At 39.7% G+C, this 23,933-nt stretch overlaps 5 protein-coding genes across 5 annotated transcripts; all 5 read left to right on the plus strand.

The window, feature by feature from the left end:
* The first annotated feature begins 1,257 nt into the window (after positions 1-1,257).
* LOC310812366 (uncharacterized protein) lies at positions 1,258-2,797 on the plus strand. The gene is made up of 4 exons (XM_083680888.1): positions 1,258-1,556; positions 1,778-1,882; positions 2,009-2,110; positions 2,384-2,797. Exons 1-4 carry the CDS (start codon positions 1,365-1,367, stop codon positions 2,465-2,467), a joined length of 483 nt encoding a protein of 160 aa, XP_083537014.1. The 5' UTR covers positions 1,258-1,364; the 3' UTR covers positions 2,468-2,797.
* A 186-nt stretch (positions 2,798-2,983) lies between these two features.
* Positions 2,984-4,176, plus strand: LOC310807479 (uncharacterized protein). The gene is made up of 4 exons (XM_083673975.1): positions 2,984-3,230; positions 3,426-3,536; positions 3,690-3,791; positions 3,955-4,176. Exons 1-4 carry the CDS (start codon positions 3,039-3,041, stop codon positions 4,042-4,044), a joined length of 495 nt encoding a protein of 164 aa, XP_083530101.1. The 5' UTR covers positions 2,984-3,038; the 3' UTR covers positions 4,045-4,176.
* A 1,525-nt stretch (positions 4,177-5,701) lies between these two features.
* On the plus strand, positions 5,702-7,338 carry LOC310803398 (B-type lectin plumieribetin-like). The gene is made up of 3 exons (XM_083668139.1): positions 5,702-5,997; positions 6,360-6,453; positions 6,978-7,338. Exons 2-3 carry the CDS (start codon positions 6,364-6,366, stop codon positions 7,236-7,238), a joined length of 351 nt encoding a protein of 116 aa, XP_083524265.1. The 5' UTR covers positions 5,702-5,997; positions 6,360-6,363; the 3' UTR covers positions 7,239-7,338.
* A 5,985-nt stretch (positions 7,339-13,323) lies between these two features.
* Positions 13,324-13,834, plus strand: LOC310825040 (B-type lectin plumieribetin-like; the record flags this gene model as incomplete). The annotated part of the gene is made up of 2 exons (XM_083697463.1): positions 13,324-13,432; positions 13,571-13,834. Exons 1-2 carry the CDS (start codon positions 13,343-13,345, stop codon positions 13,832-13,834), a joined length of 354 nt encoding a protein of 117 aa, XP_083553589.1. The 5' UTR covers positions 13,324-13,342.
* Positions 13,835-22,430: 8,596 nt separating this feature from the next.
* On the plus strand, positions 22,431-22,897 carry LOC310825048 (B-type lectin plumieribetin-like; the record flags this gene model as incomplete). The annotated part of the gene is made up of 2 exons (XM_083697479.1): positions 22,431-22,520; positions 22,631-22,897. 2 exons carry the CDS (start codon positions 22,431-22,433, stop codon positions 22,895-22,897), a joined length of 357 nt encoding a protein of 118 aa, XP_083553605.1.
* Between the last annotated feature and the right edge of the window lie 1,036 nt (positions 22,898-23,933).

Raw genomic sequence — 23,933 nt, forward strand, 5'->3', positions numbered from 1 at the left:
TGGCACATACACATCACAAAAGGAAATCCAGGCACTCTCCCTGGTATTAGAAAAACACATGAATCTCACTGCAGACGCCATCTCATCCCTGGCAAAGGAATTAGATGAGACCAGAGCTGTGGCCTTGGAGAATAGAATGGCATTGGATATGATGCGTCACAGGGAGGGGTTTGCCAGGTGATCAGTACTGAATGTTGTACATATATTTTGGATGCAACCGAGAAGGTGATTGATCTGGTACAAGAAACACAAAAAGGTGTTTAAGAACCCCACAAAACACATGGTATAGAGCCTTTCTCAACTCTGAATTCATTTTTTTGGAACATGGGGAACTTCTATTGTTAAAATGTTGATTGGTGTATTTGCCATAATTGCTTTTTTAATGGTCTGTTGTATGATGATTCCAATATTGCTTAAAATGTGTGCATCAAAGGTGACAGCTCAGGTTATGATCCAACAGCAAGAGGACACTTCCCCAACTTGTTCCCTGTCCCTGACTATGAAATGTCTAAAATGTAATGAAATGTAACTGGTTTGCTTAACTAATAAAGCTTGGCTTGTGAAGTTGTTAACATTAAGGGGTAAACTGTTAAAAGGGGGGATTGTGATATAAATATTATTGATAGACATGTTTTTCAATACTGTTCTATTGCTTATAACAATGTACTAGGCCTGCCCTTATGGTAAGGCAGGTTGTGGAAATTTACTGAATATTGTTGCTGGGCAAAACTGGGTTTAAACTTGTGGCATCTGTTATTGACACATTAAGTTCCAAACCGCCAACATCCCTATCTTTGTCTTTGATTGTGTTCTTTAAGGAGGAAGGCTGCTGAGCTGCGTCTCAGTGATTTTACTGAACTTCTGTTTGGAGTTTCTCTCCGCTTGCAAGTGTAATAAACTTATATTGTGGCCTTAACAAGACCCTTGGCTCTTGAATCTCATCTTTGCTGAAATAAAAATACTACAGTGGAGAATTTCCACGACAATGTAAATAAAGATGAGAAATTTTGCAGCATCTGAACATGCTATTGTTATATTATAGTTATTATTTATATAGTAATTTTAAACATTTCATATTGTTGACATAAAAAATCCTGATATTCATCATGTTGAAACTCTGACATCCAGACTTTCATCATGTTGAAACTTGCCTCAGCTTAGTAACTATGGCAAAAGTAGGTCAAAGCATGACTGAGCATTGTTCCCAGTGTTGCGAAACTTCCTATCTAAAAAAACACCAATGGCTCTCTCTTGCTCTGTTGAAAAGGTTATTTGTCCCAGTGGTGGAGTGGGTGATCTACAGTATAGAACAATCAACAATCAACAATCAACAGTCAAGCTGCTTCACCGACCCAGGAAGGAAGATGGCTGTTCTGCTTCTTCTGCTGATAAGTGCTGGAGCCCTGTTGTTCTCTACTGAAGCTCAGGAGGCTTACAGTCGACTCCCCGACAACTTCAGGAAAGGAGTGGATCTTGCCCTTCGGCAACTCGACTCTCACTCTGGAGTCCAGCACCATTTTCTCTTCTTCAGAAGTCTCCTGCAATCCGATATCCAGGTATGACTGATGCAGGGAATCAGCGTTGGTTGTTCATTTTTGTTGACATGCTAGGTTGGACGTGAGACACATGTTGGAGTAATTAACTACAATATGGAATTTCCCATTTGCTGGAAGGAAATGTGGCAGGAATGCTGTTTGTTGTCTACTCTGTTAAAATGTTGTTTGTTCTTGTTTAGTCAGCTCAATGATAATATCCTTGATACATTTTCCTCCTCTAGCCTGGATTTGATGTGACCTACATTTACCACACCTTTTACCTGAAAGCCACCAAGTGTCCGAAAGGAACAGTTGATTCTGAGAAATGTCAGTTCAGGAATGACAGAGTGAGTACTTGCATGGTCAACCCAAGACAGCTTACGAGTCAAAGTCAGATATCTACTGTATTGAAATGATACCTGATGACATGTATACCTGGTTGCTTGGTCTCTGATTGTGTGCATCTTTGACAGCCATTGGTAGACTGTGCAGTTTGCTACAAAACATTTGCTGGAGAAATCGAGCAGGATCCCAAGCCTTATATCCACTGTGTCCACAAACCAGCACTCACAGAGGTTTGTTGGGTTACCAGTTTTCTCCACACAGCACTAGACTGTTTTACCAAGTACCAATCAGCTAAAAGGAATTAGTAGATTTTTCGTTCAACCAATAAACATGTGTGATGTACTCTTTCTTAAGTAAATTATTTTGGGGGGAAAAACACTTTAAATAATTTACTACATTATATAAGAGTAAAAATTAAATTGGAAACGCAAAAAGAATGTACTAAAATGCACTAAAATGTAGGAACTTCCGTATGTGCCTTATTTTATTTATCTGAATTTCAGGATATGAAAACAGGAAGAGTGAACCACTGTAACGCAATGGCCTACAGCAGTGGAGCTCCTACTCTTCTGGCATCAAAAACCTAACCACTAAGTTAACTAAAACACTGTAATGGGGTAGAGGGCCAATGTTCAATGTTCCCTCTATGCAATGTTTCTATAAAACAATACATCTGAGTTTACTCTCTCAATGTACATCACTTCATCTTCATCATATCAATCTTTATCATAAAGTGCTGTTTTTTATGTTAATCATTTGTTTCAGTATATTTTGATGTTTGTTATATACTCTACCTCTTCAGTATTCTATTTGAACTTATTGTGAAATAGTTTTGTGCACTGGGAAATAGTTAAACAACTGTGTATTCTCATTCTCATTGTACTATTACGTTCAATAAAGTTTTCATTTCCTCTGTTCATTGGTGTTACATTCCTTTCAAATTACACGTTGCAGTGGGTGTTGTACTATTTATCATTCCGTCCTTGTAAGGTTGTGATATGAAAAAAAGATAAACAATGTAGCAAGACCGTTGGCTGTTGGCATGTCTTTACTTGCCAGAGTCTGAGTAATACTTGTTATGAGGCAAGATCATGTTTACCCCAAGGAAAAGTAGAGCAGTCCCCTCAGTCTAGCTGTTCCACAGACACGAGGAGGAAGATGGCTGTTCTGTTGCTTCTGCTGATAAGTGCTGGAGCCCTGTTGTTCTCTTCTGAAGCACAGGAGGCTTACAGTCAACTCCCTGGCAACTACAGGAAAGGAGTGGATCTTGCCCTTCAACAACTCCACTCTCACTCTGGAGTCCAGCACCATTTTCTTTTCCTCAAGAGCATCTCGAAATCAGATATAGAGGTAAACCTAGGTTTTTATGTTATTGTCTTTGCATATTGCATATTGATGGGCAGGTAGCAATAACACTACATTTAAACTGCTCAAGAGGAAAAATTCGAGATGAGATCATATTTATATTAAGGTGTAACAAAGTAGTGATTAATAGTATGAGTCTTGAGAATATGAACAATACAAAATGTACTCATTATATTTCAGTCTGGGTTCAGTGTGAGATACCTCTATCATAACTTCTACCTGAAAGCCACCAAGTGTGCCAAGGGAACAGTTAACCCAGATCCTCAGCGATGCCAGTTCAGGAATGACAGAGTGAGTAATGTTGTCATGGTGGTTTTACTGTATAAAGTCAAAGCTTTTCAAAAAATATATTGACTCATTTCAATGACAAGTATATCATCTATGTAGCACACTACACATACAGAAACAGTTAATAATCTCAGGTGTGCCTTTATATTGTAACAGCCTTTGATGGACTGTGCAGTTTGCTACAAAACGTTTGCCGAAGAGATAGAGAATAACCCCAAGCCTTATGTGCACTGTATCCACAAACCAAAACTCACAGAGGTATTTACCTTTTCTAAAGAGAACTTTATTTTGAAGAAAAATAAGGTATCACATGAATGTTTTGTGAAGTATTGTTACTATATGAATATTGTGAACCACCCATCTTGGTATTAAAAGTATTTGGAATTATCTAATTACATAATGTCCTTTAATTTCGTTTCAGGCTATGAAGATAACAAGAGTTGAGCGCTGTAACAAAATGAGTTACAGCAGTGGTGCCCCCACTCTTCTGGCTTCGGTTGCTACTACTTAATCACCGACTTTTCTGGGTTAGCACCAGAAATCACCTAAAACACAGTGATAAAATAGCCAGTATGTCTGTATAGAAGATTCAGCTGAATCTCAGCTGCACTGAAGTCATTAAATAAACTTAACAATCACCTTTTGTTTATTGTGAGCTCGTCTTTGCCACATTGATCTCATGCTGCCATTTGTTGTTAGGTTTAAAACAAACAAAGATGTTGCTACCAGGCTTCGAGGAAACTAACTAACTAATTTGACTCTGCTGTGCAGTACGAGGTCTAGGTCCTAACAAGAACATTTCATTCGATCCCTGCAGTTCATTCTCTCAGGATGATGATTGCTCAAGATTGCTTTAGGGGTTATCAATGCATTGCAGAGAAAATGTGCCGTTTAAAAGGGCAATCTTGGATTCAAACAATAAAACTTTCTCCTCGTCACTTTTTTTGGTAAACAGCTGAGGGGTTGGGCTGGAGAAATATTACCACTGTCAGTTTCATATATAGACCTAAGGATTTTGAAGCAATACAGTGCTAGTTTACAATGACATTGTTTACAAACAATGGAGTAAATCTTAAGATTAAAGCTTATATTTTGGGTTATAACAGTTAAACAGGTAAAACAGTTGAACTAAGCCTGTGAAGCATTTATAAGTTATATTCTTCAAGGAGCAAGGGCTGTATATCATCATAGTCCTAAAATGTCCGTTAATGAAAGTCAGCATGGCCAGACTACCAGACCCCTTTCTCAGGCCTCTCAGTCCCAAGACCTTCATTACCTTCTTCTTTAACAGCACATTCACTTGGTCAACTGCCAAAGTGGGATGGCTCTCTGCAGAGTGGAATGAGTGGGTGTGCTCATTCAACAAAGGCAGATTGTACAAAAAATCTTTGTTGGCTCGTTTTGACTCACAGCCCAGCTGCAAAATCAGACCCATTCCCCTGATTACACAACCAAGTACAAAAAAGGTCCATTCATTATGTAATAACTGGCACAAACAGACAATCTTTTGTCCACAGCTTCCTCTGACCGGTGTGGATCTGTCTAAACTGTCTATATCTTTTGTCTCTTCATAGTGACATTTCAGAGGTCGGAAACTCTTGGTTGCCTTTATAAAGGGTTTAAGAATTGGTGGGCAGGTACTTTAATAAGCACTTTAAATTTATAACAGTGCAGCTACATAAGAGCTCACTTTATGTCAAGCACTAAACAATGATCTCATAACAGTCAATAAATTACTTTTACTTTTGCCTTTTGTAAAGGCAAGTATCTCAGCAAAGCCCTCTCTCCCACACATAAACCATGCCAAAGAAGTGTATGTCTAATCAGAGACACCACACCTAATTTATCTAGACACAGCACATTTATTTCTGAAAATTGCACAGCCTGAAAGGCATCTCATGATATGAGGATAACTGCTTAGTTTACCGAGACACAATTTGTGCTTGTGTGTGAGACACAAACTCATAACATTTCATCCTAAGGCAAGGTCTGACCCTCCATGAGATCAAAATTACTGTTTTAACCTTTTTTTTTTTTTTTTTTTTTTTTTTTAACGTTATAATCTTCAAGGAGCAAGGGCTATATATCATCATAGTCCAAAAATGGATTGCCCCTTTAATGAAAGTCAACCACACCTCTTTCTCAGACCTCTCTGTCTTAAGACATTTTGTACCTTCTTCTTTAACAGCACATTCCAAAGCAAAGAAAAGCTCTGGTTTTAGGGGCATGTACTCTGAGCAGGTCATTTGATATTCAGATGGTGAACTACCAAAGTGGGATAGCTGAGTGGAATGAGAGGGCGTGCTCATTCAACAAAGGCGTTGAAGTCTGCCTTTCATTATCTGAGCAACATTATGTAATAATTGGCACAAACATCCGATCCCAAATACTATATAATTGGGTGGCTATATATTTTGTACACTTCATTCAGTGGAGCAGCATCTGTTGGTTTCTTCAGCAGCTTGTGAGTATTGTATTTTCTTTACTGATACCTTCCATATACTGTGTTATATTGTTGTCTGTGATCAACTTTATTTTCAAACATATTTATTTTTTTACTTGTATTTTGCCATATATCACATTATGCATGAAAATGCAATGATAAAGTACTTATACACTGTTTATAACACTCTATAAGGAAAAAGTTTGCTGACATTTTAGCATCAGGTTGCAAAAGCTTCACCAGTTATAGTAAGAATATTACAATGTACGACCTACATAGTATATGACTAACACCATTCACACCATCTAATACATTGCCTACTTGTGTGTGTGTGTGTCATTTCTTATTCTATGTACATGAATAACCCAAACCTTTCTTTTCAGAGTCATGAGCCGGAACTACTTGTCCAAAAATGATGAGCTCCGTAGAGGAGATGTCCTGATATCTAACAACCGTGAGTGGAAGGCTGTCTTTCAGGTCAGTAACTTGGAACACCAGTAATGTAAAGTAGTTGTCTCAAAAGTATTTGTCTCATTGTGTTTTACTGCTCATAGAACTTATAAATGTTGTTAAACAAAAAGTAAATCATGCTTTCCAACTATAGTGCTGAAGGTGATATTCAGTACTTTAATAGAAAAATGGGTTTTGGAACATCATAATAATAATAATAATAATAATACAATACATTTTCATTTGATTAATTTCATAGAACTGAGTGCATTTCAAAAATAAAAAATAAACAGCAAAACAAACAATACACAATAAAAAACTACGGTCCTCATTCTAGAGGTGAGGGGCGGTGTTGCAGAAGGTGTGGCCACCCTTTGAACACAGCTTAGTCCTGGGCACATTCAGTAATATAACACATACAGCACATAAAGATCTTAGTGGCCACTGATCACACAGTACAGCTTAGTGCTCTCCTACTGTGCAATATGACAATGTATGCACAGTATATAGTGAACACTACCGGCTACATTAAAGTCTGCCTGTCCCTGCAGGAGGATGGCAACTTTGTCATCTACGGCTGGAAGCCCATTTGGTCGGCGGACACAGGCGACTGCGACCCTCACCGCCTGTGCATGCAGGACGACTGCAACCTGGTCATGTACACCAAGGGGGACTCGCCCTGTTGGCACACCAACACCAGCAAGCCCAAGTGCAACATGTGCCGCATCTGCCTGACTGACGACGGCACCCTGGTGCTGCAGAAGGATGGCGTGGACATCTGGACCTCTGCCAAGTCCACTGGTATGAAATAAAGTCACAAGGGCAGTGTAGTTTTCTGACTGACTGGTCGAATGCTTGTTTTCATAGTTTGGTGTTCACATGTAAAATGTGCCAAATAAAATTTTGATTCTCTTTAATTGTGTCTTATTTGAGTCGTCATAAAAGTTTTTTTTTGGTAATTGAATATTTTGTCAAATCATGTCTTTGAAAAAGCTGTTTTTGAAAACGCTGTTAGTTTGCAAAGCAGGAGTCAAATATAAACATGATGTATCTGGTTGAATCATGTATTGTAGTGTAATAAGCCCCTATAAGTCATAAGGCTCTACGTGGATGCAGCAGCCGCACTACTCGGTCACGGCTTTTCACTGTCCTGGCGCCCCGCTGGTGGAATGAGCTTCCCACTGCTGTCATGACTGCAGAGTCGCTACCAATCTTCCGCCGTACATTGAAGACCCATCTCTTCAGGCTACATCTTAACGATCCCTCCTAAAGACCTCTTCACCCCCACTACTCCCCTGTACAAGTTTCTCTCCTGTTAATAAAAAATAAAAAAAAATAGCATTGTGACTGCCAATGGCCCCTGGTCTGAGTATTGATTACTTTATCTTATGATGACTGATGGATAGATGATTCACTTCCTTAAACAAATGTATTTGTTGTAAGTCACTTTGGATAAGGGCGTCTGCTAAATAGACATAAACAAACATACATTTAAATGTAAAATGTAATGCCACCCTTTACTAGTTCTGACAAGTTCAGATCGCTGATAATGCTACACATACAGTGCCCTCCACAAGCTCTCGCTAAAATCTGCCTTTCATTATCTGAGCAACATTATGTAATAATTGGCATGAACAACCTATCTCAAATGCATATGTAATTGGGTGTCTATAGATTTTGTACACTTCATTCAGTGGAGCAGCATCTGTTGGTTCCTCCAGCAGCTGTGAGTATTGTATTTTCTTTACTGATACCTTCCATATACTGTTACAATGTTGTGTGTGATCAACTTTATTTTCATATATATATATATATATATATATATATATATATATATATATATATATATATATATATATTTACTTGTATTTAGCAATATATCACATTATGGCTGAAATAGGGGAATATGTTAAAAAATAAATAAAAATGAAAGTCAGCCAGACCCCTTTCTCAGACCTTCAGTATCTTCTTCTTCAACAGCGCATTCCAAAGCAAAGAAAAGCTCTGGTTTTAGGGGCATGTACTCTGAGCAGATAACTTGATATTCAGATGGTCAACTCCCAAAGTGGGATAGCTCTCTGCAGAGTGGAATGAGTGGGCGTGCTCATTCAACAAAGGCAGATTGTAGAAAAATGTCGTTTTGACTCACAGCACAGCTGCAAAATTGCATGTTTTCATACTTTGGTGTTTATGTGTAAAATGTGCCTAATAAAATTTATATTCTCTTTAATTGTGTCTTTTTTTTGTGTTGTTAGGGTACCCTACAATACATGTAGGGTTAGGGTTAGGTTTAGGGTACATGAACAGCATTCTTTGGACAGATTAAACTAAGATCAACTAAGATATGGTATGATCCGAATCATACCATATCTTCTGTAAAACACGGTGGAGGCAGTGTGATGGCATGGACATGCATGGCTTCCAATGGCACTGGGTCACTTGTGTTTATTGATGATGTGGACAGAAGCAGCCGGATGCATTGTGAAGTGTTTAGGGATATACTGTCTGCTCAGATTCCGCCAAATTCAGCAAAGTTGATTGGACAGCGCTTCACAGTATACAGTCATGAGAAAAAATTAGGACACCCTATGAAAACCTTTGTCTTCTTCAACATATTCAAACATATGGACATTTGATATTCATTTGAACAATATTGAAAAATTGAGGTAATATAACTAAACAAATACAACTGAAACAAATTATTTAAAAAATTATTGGTAAAATGTAATTAATAGAAATGCAATCTTCTTGTGAGGAAAAAGTTAGGACACCCCCACATTTAGTTCCACTTAAAATGCCTAAAATTATAATAAAGAGCACCACATCAGGTGCAAATGATTAGAACAGCGTTACAGAGGATTTTGGAGGAGCCTGTCCTATTTAAACCTCAGATATTTAGTTTGGTTTGCTCTTGATTGTTGAAGTGAGTTGCATCACCATGGCGAGATCAAAAGAGCTCTCTGAGGCCTTCAGAAGAAAAATTGTAGATGCATATGAGTCTGGGAAGGGATATAAAAAGATCTCCAAACTATTCGAAATTGGCCATTCCACTGTCCGGAAAATAATTTACAAGTGGAGAACATTTAAAACCACCACCAACATGGCCAGGTCAGGCCGCCCAAGCAAGTTCAGCCTAAGAGCTGACCGAAAGATGCTTAAAGAAGTCTCCAACAATCCCAGAATGTCATCACGAGACCTACAGGTATCTCTTGCCACAATTGATGTCAAAGTACATGCATCCACCATAAGAAAGAGACTGAACAAGTTTGCATTACATGGGAGGTGTGCAAGGAGGAAACCCCTGCTGTCAAAAAAAAACATCAGGGCAAGACTAAAGTTTGCCAGAGAACACCTAGAGAAAGACCAGAACTTCTGGAACAATGTGCTTTGGACAGATGAATCCAAAGTTGAACTATTTGGGCACAGTAAGAGTAGACATGTTTGGCGCAAAACCAAGACAGCATTTGAGAACAAGAACCTCATACCAACTGTGAAGCATGGGGGTGGAAATGTCATGGTTTGGGGCTGCTTTTCTGCAGCAGGGCCTGGTCAGCTCACCATCATAGAATCCACTATGAATTTTGTATTGTATCAGAGGGTGCTTGAGGAAAATGTGAGACCATCTGTTCGAAAGTTGAAGCTGAAGCAGATGTGGACCATGCAACATGACAATGACCCAAAACATTCCAGTAAATCTACCAAGGAATGACTCAAGAAAAATAAATTGAGAGTTCTGGAATGGTCAAGTCAAAGCCCGGATCTTAATCTTATTGAGATGCTGTGGATTGATTTGAAACTGGCTGTGCATGCAAGACACCCCTCGAACATCACACAGCTGAAAGAATTCTGCAAGGAGGAGTGGGGAAAACTTTCTCCCAATTGATGTCAGAGACCTGTAGACAGTTATAAGAAACGTCTAATTGAGGTTATTTCAGCCAAGGGGGGCAATACTAGCTATTAGGGCATAGGGTGTCCTAACTTTTTCCTCAGTAGGAATTGGCATTATTGTTAATTTTTCGTTAAATAAATGATTACAAAGTTACATTTTCATAGTTTTTTGTTCAATTACATCCCCTTTATCTATAGACATTGTTAGAAAGAAGATAACATATTGATATGTCCATATTTTTAAGAGAATAACTTAATATTTTGGGTTTCTCATGACTGTAGATGGGCAATGACCCAAAATATAGTACGAAAGCAGTTTTTTAAGAGTTTTTTAAGGCAAAGAAGTGGAATATTCTTCAATAGCCGAGTCAATCACCTGATCTCAACCCAATCGAGCATGGATTTCACTTGCTGAAGACAAAACTAAAGGCAGAAAGACCCACGAACAAACAACAACTGAAGACAGCTGCAAGGCCTGGCAAAGCATCACAAAGGAGGAAACTCAGCATTTGGTGATGTCCATGGGTTCCAGACTTCAGACAGTCATTGTTTGCAAAGGATTCTCGACAAAGTATTAAAAATAAACCTTTTATTTATGATTATGTTAATTTGTCCAATTACATTTGAGCCCCTGAAAATAGGGGACTGTGAATAAAAATCGTTGCAATTCCTAAATGTTTCATATGATATTTTTGTTCAACCCCTTGAATTAAAGCTGAAAGTCTGCACTTCAATTGCATCTCCATTGTGGTGGCATACAGAGCCAAAATTATGAAAATTGTGTCAATGTCCAAATGTTTCCGGACCTAACTGTACATGAGGTATTTCTGTATTTCAATTTGAATACATTTACAGAAATTTCTAAAAACAAGTTTTTGCTTTGTCATTCTGGGGTATTGTGTGTGAATTGATGACAAATTATTTTAATTTAATCCATTTTAAATTGAGTATATAACACAACAAAATGTTGAAAAAGTGAAGGGGTATGAATACTTTCCCAAGGCACTATACTCCCAACAACAGAGAATATACTCCCATCAGCGTCTGGTAGGGTCAGTGGGTTGCAGACAGACAGTTATTACATGCAAAGGATTGTCGACCAAATACTAAACATTGATGACTTAATTTGGACATTTTATGTTTTTGTCCAATACTTTTGGAGCCCTGAAATAGGGGAATATGTTTAAAAAATGTTGTACTTTCTAAATGGTGAACACAACCAGAAAAAGAAACCAGTGAATTAAACCTGATAATCATATTGTTTGATTTCAAATCCAAACTGTTGGAGTATAGAGCTAAAAGAAGACAAAATGCTTCCTCTTTCCAATACTTATGGAGGGCACTGTATCTACAAAAGTGTGCTGTTCATATGCTGCATATTTTTGCCCCTGCTCTTTAGAAAAAAGGTGATATACAGTAGGATGACCTAGCATGGAAGGGACAGTTCACTCTAAAATCTAATTTCTGTAATTGTCCACAAACCCTCACCCCAGTTGTTCCACCAAGACACTTTATATGTCCACATCCTATAGCAACTTGCAGCAGCCACCAGCGAGCACTCAATGGATGCAGTCAAATTTGTTGTGCTTTAAAATGCACCAAAATGTTAATTATATATAAAAAGTGTCTTGGTAGATTTGCTGGAGTAATGGTGTGAGGAGAATGACAGAAATGTTATGTTAGAGTGAACTATCCCTTATGATATCCCATGATACTGTATCAAGCTTCCTTATAACATGTTCTCACATGTTGTTATTTTTAATAGAGCCCTAAAAGCATGAATCTTGAACTTATTGGTAATAGTGTTGTTTCCTGTCCAGGGGCGCCACCTCCCAGCCAAATAGAGGAATTGATCATATTTATCATGGCACAGTCGGTAGGAGGACTAAGCAATTTTGCTATTTGATTTACCAAGAGGCGAAACTGAGGTGTGTGGGGAGGTCAAAGGTGGATCAGTGATATGAGGAATACTTGACAAGTACATAGCAGTGCTACACTCGATCTCTTTTCCTGAAAAAAGTTGTTGTGTTGAATAGCCACTGGGCATACAGTAATGACTTGAACACATGGTAAACTACACAGATTGCTTAACCCTAACCCATTAAGCACATTAAGTACTTAGTACTTAACTTATTACAGTTATGATATTTTGTCAAACAATGTTGGTCATGTGAGGTAATTTAGCCTCTTGTGTTCATTTGGTGTTCTGACGGCTGTTCTTAAAGAGACATTCCTGACTTATTTGATTGGATGTGGAATTTTCAGAGGGAGAGGGCCTGTAATGTTCAGATTTCAGATGTGTTCTTCATTGGTGCTATTTAGATACATTCATCTGAAAACACAGCTCACATACTATGCAGTTACTATTACACTACATAGCGTGTTAATTACTGAGATGACTGGGCCAATGTTTTTCACACCCGCGCCGTAGTAGCCAGATGTTCTGAAAGAATTCCTAAAGAGATTCTGCTTTATCTGTCACATAACTGTGGATTGTGTGAGATGTTCATCATTTTTAATCTCATTCTGAAAGAGAGAACCCTCTTGTCTTCCCTGTTGGCCCCTCCCTCGGTCCTTGACTATAAAACCATTCCCTCTCCCACATGTGAAGCACGTCATCATCATTATCATTCTCTTCATCTCCTCCACAGCCAACCTCTAACAGCCTGTGAGTATCACATCAGCCATGTACTGTATGTTTTCAGCAGTGCTTCTATCTGTTGCCTTCTTGTCTCTGACATGCATGTCAATGGAACCTGACACAACGTTTGTTATTGGGTGTGTGGGTGGATGCCTCACCTACACTATTGCAATGAAGATGCAAGGTGAAAGGATGCAAGAAGAGAGTAAACTACCTGCATGAAAAGAGTGTTGTTGGGAGGGATTTTACCTTGAAATGGGCTGTGAGAAGTGTTCTTGCTTTGAACCAGTAAATGCTCTAACCCTAATTTTGTCCAATTGTCTAACAACTGTGTATTTGTGTTTTTCTATTCTAAAATAGATTCTAAATACTATTTTTTTCAGAATCATGAGCAAAAACTACATGTCCAAGTATGACGAGCTCCGCAAAGGAGACTACATGTGGTCCAACAACAAAGAATACAAGGCAGTGTTTCAGGTAAGACAGATAAATGCATTCATAAATGCAAATCAAAATTAGACATTGATTTCACTGTTACAGCAATCATGAACAACATTCAACACTCCGATCTCTCTTTCTCTCTCTCTCTCTTTCTCTTCATCTCTCAATTTCTAGGAAGATGGCAACTTTGTCATCTACGGCTGGAAGCCCATGTGGAATTCGGACACCGCAGGCCAGCGCGATGCCCACCGCCTGTGCATGCAGGACGACTGCAACCTGGTGATGTACAAGAGGGATGAGAAGGCCATTTGGCACACCAACACGCACATGTCCAGCTGCCAGATGTGCCATATGTACCTGAGGAACGATGGCACCATGGTGATAGAGAAGGATGGCGAGGAGGTGTGGTCGTCTGCCATGTCCCGCGGACAGAAGTAAAAACAGTCTGAGAGCATGTGGATCTCATACATATTGTGGAGAGAAAATAAACAACAAATGTATCTGAAGTTCTGTGGCTCTCTTTCTTTTCGTTGCTCATTGTTTGGTGTCTATCTTGGTTATCAAGGGGAAATAGCTGTAATTATAGTTATGAATATAATTCAGTACATACAGTTAACTTACTGTATCATATGCATCATGTCAAATACAGTACAGTAGTTCTGGATGCACATACAGTATAGATTTCCTTCGGATGAATAAGTGTTGAGAAAGCTTTTGAACAAAATACTTGAATGATCACATTATCGAAAACATCATTTCCACCATGAACCTATGCTCTACAAGTTAATTCTGTGCCTGAACATAACTTTCATGAATCAGTGCATCTGTGAAATGATACTTGGTTGAAATAAAACGTAAGAGGGTGGACATTTAAAGAAAGCCTTTGATAGGATAAAAAAGGACTACAGTGCAAAACAGTCGATATTGGTCTCCCAATATGAATCACAGAAAACTCCCAAACAACCCACAGGGCTGTTCCGCATTACTCTGTTATACCATGAAGACCAATGACTGAGGTTTTCCTTAATACCACATGTCATCTGAGCCACATAGCTAACATTTACAACAGTTCCCTCTTCTGCTCACTACAGAGAAATCTAAACTTGATTTTGAGACTCTCACAGTGTTAGTGATGGCAACAAGTGGGATATAATTATGCAAAGGTCATTTGGGTCACAGGCTCTACTATAAGTAGCAACTAAGATATTGATGAAACAGTACAGTAGCAAAGTCACCTCACCTTGCTTTATAGACTTAATGTTCTGATATGCAGAACATCTAATTCACTCTGGCCTTTATTGGCTGGTTTGCCTGACTTTGAACTCAACATATTGTTACGCAGAGACGACTGGTGGAACCAATGACGGCACAAGAGACAGAAGGTAACTGTTAGCCCAAGGGGCGTATTTAATAAGAGGGATAAGGAATGGGAATAAATAGCTAGGGGAGAGGGGGAAAGTAATCCGTAGTCAAGGGAGAGTAGTTGAGGGCCGGTCCAGGGTCAATTGGGAGGGGAGGTCCAGTATACGGGGAGGGAGAGGATCCGTGGAGACAAGGGGCTTGGTCCATGGAACAGGGTAGGGGTTGCGGAGACGAAGAGGGCTAGGTCCGTGAAAGGGTTGGGGCGGAATCCAAGGGGGTCGAGACATGAGGTGACAGTACGTTCTGGCACTGGAGTGGAGTTCAGGCAGGGTTTATATAGGACACTGATTGGGGATGGGTCACAGGTGTGTTGGTTGGAGATCTGACCCAGGTGCGCTGTCAACTGGGGAGTGAGTGCTCCAGTGATGACCACCACGACCTCGAGGTGGTGCCAGAGGGTCAGTCAGAAGGGGGAACTATAACACATATTTTCCATATCCACATTTCAAGTGGATCTTGTTGGACAAAGCAAAATGGAGATGGTTGACCATCTCCATTTGAGTAAAACAATCTTTAGCTCTACAGCTCTTACACAAAAAAGGGTTCTTTATGGTGCAACAAAGTAATTTAGAGAACCATTTCATCAAGGGTGTGCTTTTTGGATGTTGGATGTCACATGGACATGAGCACATATGTAATAGTTAGAATCAAACAATAACCAACATCACAGGTCCATTGGTTAATTTATTATTACAACATAAGGAATCAAAATTCACAATTACCTACAATTCCCCAGCAAACTTGCTACATTGCTCCCTCCTGTTGCTAGGGAATTGTGGGTAATCGTGAATTTCCATTCTTAGTGTTGCATTATCTCACTAACTTATGTACCTGTGATTCTCGTTTGATTCAAACTGTATTAGATAGATAGATAGATAGATAGATAGATAGATAGATAGGTACTTTATAGATCCCCTAGGGGAAATTAAGGCGTTACAGCAGCTCACAACAACCAAACAACAACAACAAAATAAAATGACAATAGAATAATAGAATAAAATAGACATCTGAAACATTATATACAGTAACAACAGTCCAGTATGATTTAACATCCCCCAGCCTGACTCTGATCACCCCGCTGATTGAGCCAGCCGGAGGAATTGTACAGTCTTATTGCGGCAGGCAGAAAAGATCTCCTATAGCTCTCTTTAGTGCAACGTGGTTGTAGTAGTCTATTGCTAAATGAGCTTCTCTGCTCTGCCACAGTGTCATGTAGGGGATGGCCTGGAGTTTGGTCCTCATCCTCCTATTGGCCACCTCCTCCACAGTGTCCAGGGTGACACCGAGGACAGAATCAGCTTTCCTAATAAGCTTGTTCAGCCTCTTGGTGTTACCTTCCTTGATGAAATTACATCTGTGGTCATGTTCATCCATGTGTTTTGTTGGGGTGATTGGTCTGGCACCCATTGGTGTGAAGTGTGTGCAAGTCTATTGGAGTGGCCCTCCACTTCTTACAATTAAGAGCACCGTACAAGGCCAGTCATCTTTGAGATACCTTGAAGATATGTTGTAATCTGCCAATGTGAAATTCCTGGGACTCTTCCTGAAGCCAGGCTATTACTTCTACTAGTTGAAAATAAAATACTTACACAATAGAACCATTTAGGGTTCTTTAGACTGTCAAATAGAACCATTTAGGGTTCTTTGAACATAAAAAAGGTTATATAGGCAAGACAAGACAAGGCATATATATATATTAGGGTTAGAGTGCAATTATTAGCAGCAATTTAGTTTCAATTTAAGGCAAAGGCGAACATAAAGGTTTATTTTTTTATTTTTTAAGTAGCCAGAGTTGCAGCTGATCTAAGATCTTCTGGAAATTTATCCCAGCTATGTGTAGCATAATAACTGAATGCTGCTTCACCATGTTTTGTTTTAATCCTAGGAGCAGTTAGTAGACCCTGATAACCTAAGAAGTCTTGAGGGTTCATCGTGTGGAAGCAAGTCAGAAATGTATTTTGGCCCTAAACCATTAAGTGATTTATAAACAAGTAATAGTATTTTGAAGTCAATTCTATAACACACTGGTAGCCAATGCAGAGACCTGAGAACTAGTGTGATATGTTCAGCTTTCTTAGTCCTTGTTAGAACTCTAGCAGCAGCATTCTAAATGAGCTGTAACTGCTTTTTTGGGAAGGCCTGAGAAAAGACTATTACAGTAGTCTAACCTACTGAAAATTAAAGCAACTTCAAATTGAATTAATTGGAAATTGAATTAGTTTTTCTAGGTCTTGTTTGGACATGTATCATCTAATTCTTGCCATATTTTTAAGATTATAATAGGCCGATTTTGACTTTGTAGACTTTGATGTGGATGTTAAAATTTAGATCTGAGTCAATAATAACACCCAGATTTCTGACTTGGTTTTTAGACTTCAAAGAAAGGGAATCAAGATGAGCGCCAACTTTCAGCCTTTTTTCTTTAGCACCAAAGACAATTATCTCAGTTTTGTCTTTGTTTAGTTGGAGGAAATTCTGGCACATCCAGTCATTGATTTGGTCAATGCACAGACACAGTGAGTCTATAGGCGCATAGTCAGTCGATGAGAGAGCTATGTACACTCACCGGCCACTTTATTAAGTACACCTTGCTAGTACCGGGTTGGACCCCCTTTTGCCTTCAGAACTGCTTCAATTCTCTGTGGCATAGATTCAACAAGGTGCTGGAAACATTCCTCAGAGATTTTGGTCCATATTGACATGATAGCATCACGCAGTTGCTGCAGATTTGTCGGCTACTCATCCATGATGCGAATCTCCTGTTCCACCACATCCCAAAGGTGCTCTATTAGATTGAGATCTGGTGACTGTGGAGGCCATTGGAGTACAGTGAACTCATTGTCATGTTCAAGAAACCAGTTTGAGATGATGTGAGCTTTGTGACATGGTGCGTTATCCTGCTGGAAGTAGCCATCAGAAGATGGGTACACTGTGGTCATAAAGGGATGGACATGGTCAGCAACAATACTCAGGTAGGCTGTGGCGTTTCAACGATGCTCAATTGGTACTAAGGGGCCCAAAGTGTGCCAAGAAAATATCCCCCACACCATTACACCACCACCACCAACCTTTGAGTTACTGTTGCCTTTCTATCATCTCGAACCAGTCTGGCCATTCTCCTCTGACCTCTGGCATCAACAAGGCATTTTCAGCCAGAGAACTGCCGCTCACTGGATATTTTGTCTTCTTCGGACCATTCTCTGTAAACCCTAGAGATGGTTGTGCGTGGAAATCCCAGTAGATCAGCAGTTTCTGAAATATTCAGACCAGCCCGTCTGGCACCAACAACCATGCCACGTTCAAAGTCACTTAAATCACCTTCCTTCCCCATTCTGATGCTCGGTTTGAACTTCAGCAGGTCGTCTTGACCATGTCTACATGCCTAAATGCATTGAGTTGCTGCCATGTGATTGGCTGATATTTGCGTTAACAAGCAGTTGTACTTGAACAGGCAGTTGTACTTGAACAGGTGTACCTAATAAAGTGGCCGGTGAGTGTATTATTGAGTGTTGTCCACATAGTTATGGTACGCGATTTTGTTCTTTTGCATAATTAAGCCTAGTGGGAGCATATAGAGGTTGAATAAAAGGTCCCAGAATTGAACCTTAAGGTACCCCACGTCATGCTAGTTCGCTCAGATGTGTAGTTGCCAATGGAAACAAAATAGTGCCTGTCTTGCAGATAGGACCTGAACCAATCCACCACCATGCCGGAGAGTCCAACCCAGTTTTCCAGTCTGTCTAGTAGTATTGAATGGTCAACAGGGTCAAAAGCAGCACTAAGATCCAATACCACTAGGATCAGTGTTCATGCGAATGTCATTTAGAAACTTAATAAGAGCAGTTTCGGTGCTGTGATGGCGTCAAAAACTTGATTGGAATTTGTCTAAGAAACTATTTGAAGTGAAAAAGTTGTTAAGTTGTTGGTAGACAACTTTTTTGATTATTTTACTTATAAAGGGTAGATTTGTTATGGGTCTGTCGTTGCTAATTACAGAAGCGTCCAGGCTACACTTTTTTAGTAGAGGCTTAATAACTGCAGTTTTCAAAGCCTTTGGAAAAAGCCTGGTAGGAGGGAGCTGTTAACTATTTGCAGTAAATCAGTCGCCAAGTAGCTGTAAACATTTTTAAGGAAGCTCGTTGGCAGGGTGTCAAGGCAGCATGTTGATGGCTTAAGATGTTGTCCAGTTTCCTCAAGAGTTTTGTAGTCAATGGCATTAAACTGGGTCATGTTTATCAAGTTACTTTTATGTGAATGCAGTGGTGACACATTTTTGTTTAATGTGGAACTACTGATCGTTTGTCTAATGTTTTGAATTTTATCCCTAAAGAAAGAAGCAAACTCACTGCATTTATCGGTGGATAGGAGTTCAGGGGTTATTTGTGCTGGGGGGGGGGGGGTTAGTCAGCCTATCAACAGTGGCAAATAAAGTGCGTGCATTATTAATGTTTTTGTTGATGATGTCAGAGAAGAAAGATTGTCTCGCGCTTTTCAATTCCAGATTGTAGGAATGAAGTCTCTCTTCATAATGAACGTGGAGCTTAATTTTTCGCCATTTACACTCAGCTTTCCGGCACTCTTTTTTTTTGGATTTCTACAGATACAGTGTTTCTCCATGGTGCTTTTTGCTTACCAGAAGTTGATTTCACCCTAACAGGTGCAATGACATCAATAACATTCATAATTTTCTAATTTAAATTATCTAACAGATCATTAACAGAGGCTGAGGTAAAAGTTGGTGACAAGGAAATAGCCTCCATAAATAGTATTCTCATTGATATATCGTTTTTTAACAGTTTCCGATCTAATATAAATGTCAAGAGTAATAGACATTTCAAGGAAAATGCAAAGATAATCAGACAGAGCAACATCAATAGCCTTAACAAATGATTACTTAAAACCCCTTGTGATAAATAAATCTAAGGTATGGCCCCGGTTGTGCGTGGGCCTGTATACATATTGAGACAGTCCAAAGGTGTCAAGTAAGTTATTAAGTTCTTTGGCATTATTATCGTTGGGGTTGTCAATATTAATGTTAAAATCTCCTGATATAAACACGAGGAGAGCATTTCAGTACAGCAGCAAGATATTCAAACGATGAGAAGTCTCCAAATCATACCTGCCTGCATTGAAACACGTCTGAAAAGATAACAGCTACTCCTCCCCCTTTCTTATCAACTCTGGGGGCATCAATGAAGTTAACATTTGGGGGTGCTGATTCAATGAGAACAGCCGCTCTGTTAGTCAAATCAAGCCAAGTTTCAGTAAGGAACATGAGATCTAATTTATGACTAATAATCAGGTCACTTATAAGGAGAGACTTATTTGATAATGATCTTACATTGAGCAGTGCAGCTTTTATCTTTTTAGTGACAGGGTGTAGGGGCACCTTGGGCTGTTGGGTTTGATGTACTTACAGAGCATGTTGAGTACTGATTGTTTGGTCTAGTAGTAATCAAAACAGGAATTACAGAGTTTACACTTAGAACAGTTTGATGGCCACTCTTTGTGGTGACTCTCTCTTGTCTTGACACAGTGTTCTTGACAGTGATGCGGGTAGACGTTGAGTTCTGACTACTGGCCGAGGTGGAGCTGCTTTGAGCTGCCATGCAGCTCGAGGGGGAGGTTGGGGGGGTGGAGAAGATGGAGGAGGTTTTGAGGGGTGTAGCTGGGGGCTGACTAGGACTGATGCGGGAGTAAGTCGAGGGGGTATTGGGGGTGGTAGCTGAGGGCTGGCTAGGATGGAGTGGGGGAAGTACTGGGGTGTTATATATATATATACCATGATTCATAAATGGCGCCATACCCTGGTTCTATTTTGAACCGTTTAAGGAACCCCCTATGGTTCTTTCATAAGAACCATTTACAGTGGTTCCCTGGTTCCCATTTACAATGGTTCTATATAGCAGGGTGCCTGCTATATGGGGTGTCTTATATGTATCAAAGCATAGAACCTTTTTTGGAAACTTGGAAGCCACATAGAGCTCTTAGTTCTAAGGGTGTACTGGGTCAGCAGATCTCTGAACCTTACTGTGGAGGCACACATTTCATGTCTCAATCATTGTAATCTTCACACTAAGTGTAAGGCTCTTTACTGTAATTTAATGATGGTAATACATACACAGTATTGTGGGTTAAAAGTTCACTCAAGAGTTCACTCACGAGGTTGGTTGGCTACAGTACTGTATCTCTGGTTCTCTTAGTTGCTGGAAAATATGAGATACGTGGCTGAATTAACTCTTTCATTAGTTGCTCTGAGGGTGAGGCCTTGTCCATTATGCTAGGTTTCTATATACAGTATATATCAGAATTCAACACAGAAAAATTACTGTATAAAACCCCTGTATAGGACCCTAATGTCCTTTAGGTCATAATTATATGGTTAATACTGTGTGAGAGACTAGATTGGGAATTGGTAGCCAGGACACTAGGGGCTTAACCTGAAATGTTCAAGGTGACAAGGTTCATATGACAGTGTGTCTTTAATACCACATTGAAAGGAGGGCTGTGGCACATTTGTCAAGGAAGTGTTCAATTCTCTGCTATGGGGTGTTGGGGTATATTTTAGTCCATAGGGAAGAAGGAGGGCCTCAAACAGCCCTCCAACACTACAGTATTACCAGCTATCTCTTGTTGGGTGGAAAGGCAATTTCAAGGTGCTTTACTTATTTTAAGGGTAGAAATGAATATACAATCAGTATGCTTAAAACACTGTACTTTGAAAATCCCATTTAGAGCATGTCTATACAGTAATGTTCAACATTTGTACAACCTCTAACATGAAACACAAGTGTTAAATCAGTTTGGAACTAACACAAACTATCACATAAAATGTAGATTTTTATACAGTAGAGATGGTCAATATGGTGCCCTACATGCACAAAATTGCCTAATGGTACATGGAACTCTTAATAGGGGTCACATGTTTGCTTTAAGGATGCAGGTGCAAGCAATTAAGTTGTAAGTAACAACAATTATCTTTGATGATGCCATTCCAACATGAACATAATTTGTCTTTAAACTCAAAAATCACATTAGCCTGGGCATATTTTACAAATTGCCCCAAAAATAAAGACATGTCTTGTGGAAAAGAGATTAGATTATGGCTTTAACAGAGAGGGTGTTCTCCATCAATGGGCTCCTCTCTTGGTTCTGGCTATAAAAGCTGCCGGTTCTGATGGAGATGACACTTCACCTCGAGCTGCAAACTCATCAGACTGAACATCCACTCCACAGCCAGCGTGTGAGTATCAGAACTGTGATCTGTCGCTCTGTCTGTTACAGTTGTCTTCTCTTGGTCTGTGAAAATGTAAGCTGAATCATGAAACATGATTTCTCTCCTCTTTCTGCAATAGTATCAGAACTGTGTGGCTATAGTTTTTGTGTTATATCTGTGTTATAGTTCTCTGCTTCATTAAAAATCTGCTCTGTTTTCACTGTGTCCAATACATATTTTATATGTGGAGTTACTTCCACATTGTTCGTATTCTGTTTGTTAAATGTATTTTATAACAATCTCTCTCCATTTGTGTAACTCTCCAAACTTTAAATTGAGACAGAAGCATTTCCTTCATGCTTATTAGTGATCCACTTAACTTCTCATTACAGAATCATGAGCAGGAACTACATGTCCAAGTTTGACGAGCTCCGCAAGGGAGACTACCTCATGTCCAACAACCATGAGTGGAAGGCCAGTTTCCAGGTGAGTGGAACTGAATGATACTATACTACTAATAATATTAGAATTTACATATGAGGTTGGAGCATTGCAGGGCAGTTAAAACCATGTTTCCATCCTGTCTGTCTTATTAGGAGGATGGCAACTTTGTCATCTACGGCTGGAAGCCCATGTGGAACTCAGACACTGCCGGCCAGCGCGACGCCCACCGCCTGTGCATGCAGGACGACTGCAACTTTGTCATGTACAAGAGGGACAACAAGATGATGTGGCAGACCAAGAGCCAGGCCTCTGGCGGTTTCAAGATGTGCCGCATGTACTTGCGCAACGATGGCACCATGGTTGTGGAAAGGGACGGAGAGGAGGTGTGGTCCTCTGCCCAGTCCAAGGGATTCAAGTGAGAAGCCTGAATGCAGCTCCACCAGGGAGATGATGTTCATGCAACCAACGATGACCGCACATTCCATCTAGTGCTATATAATGTGTATGACTTATCTCCCTTGACCAATTTTCAGTGTTCAATAAAGAGCATGGTAAATTGTATCTACTGGTGTTGTTGTCTTTAATGACTCTGATCAATCTTAAGTATGTGATGGCTGTATTAAAATGAATGGGGGGGGGGAAAGATTCTCTCCTGGCTATGAGTTTGATGAGAACGAAAAGGGAGCAAAGTGGGCTCCAGCATCTGGGGCAAAGTGGGAAATTAAATCTGGCATTTCAACAATCTCCCATATACATATAATGAATGCCTTTCATTGAGATTATATTTTTGTTCTCACTGCAAAACAAGTTCAATGGCTCTTTTGACAGTGAGGCTTGGGGTTCTCTCTCTGCTGCCAATCTTGCCCCTTGTTAGTGCTGCCATGTCTGCAGTGCCATTCTCTCTGAGCCAGACACATGGCCTGTCTAGACGACATCATTGTCCTTGCCCGGTGCTTTTTGTGCCAAGAGTAAATCTCATTAGCAATGAGAAGAATTGGCAAAGCACAGGCTCAAAGGCTCTACTCATGTATTGTGAACTAAAAATAGAGCAAGACGGTGATTACGGATCACTGCCAGGTGAGTCTGTTTATCTCTGGTCATATTCTTCTTTGGTGATGATGAACATATTAGGATTGCTCCCTTTGTAAAACATATTGCGTAAATGATCATGCAAAGTATGTTGATGTAGTAAACAGAAAACATGAATTGCATTAGGGCCTTCTTTTTTAAATAAACCACACCTTTATTTTAAATAAACCACATCCCTATCTCTGCATTTTCATAGATCCCCACCTGAAACAAGTCCTGTATTTTAACCACTAGATGGCGCATGTAGCTTTTCCTAAAAAAAAAGGCAAGATTTTCCTGACAATGAGAAATCTGATGTATTGTTGTAAGATGGGGCTTTAGAATTTTGCTGCCTTTGGTTTTGAACAACTGGAGTCACCAACATGC

This window comes from Argentina silus, assembly GCF_951799395.1.
Source record: "Argentina silus genome assembly, chromosome: 1".
NCBI classification, from domain to species: domain Eukaryota; kingdom Metazoa; phylum Chordata; class Actinopteri; order Argentiniformes; family Argentinidae; genus Argentina; species Argentina silus.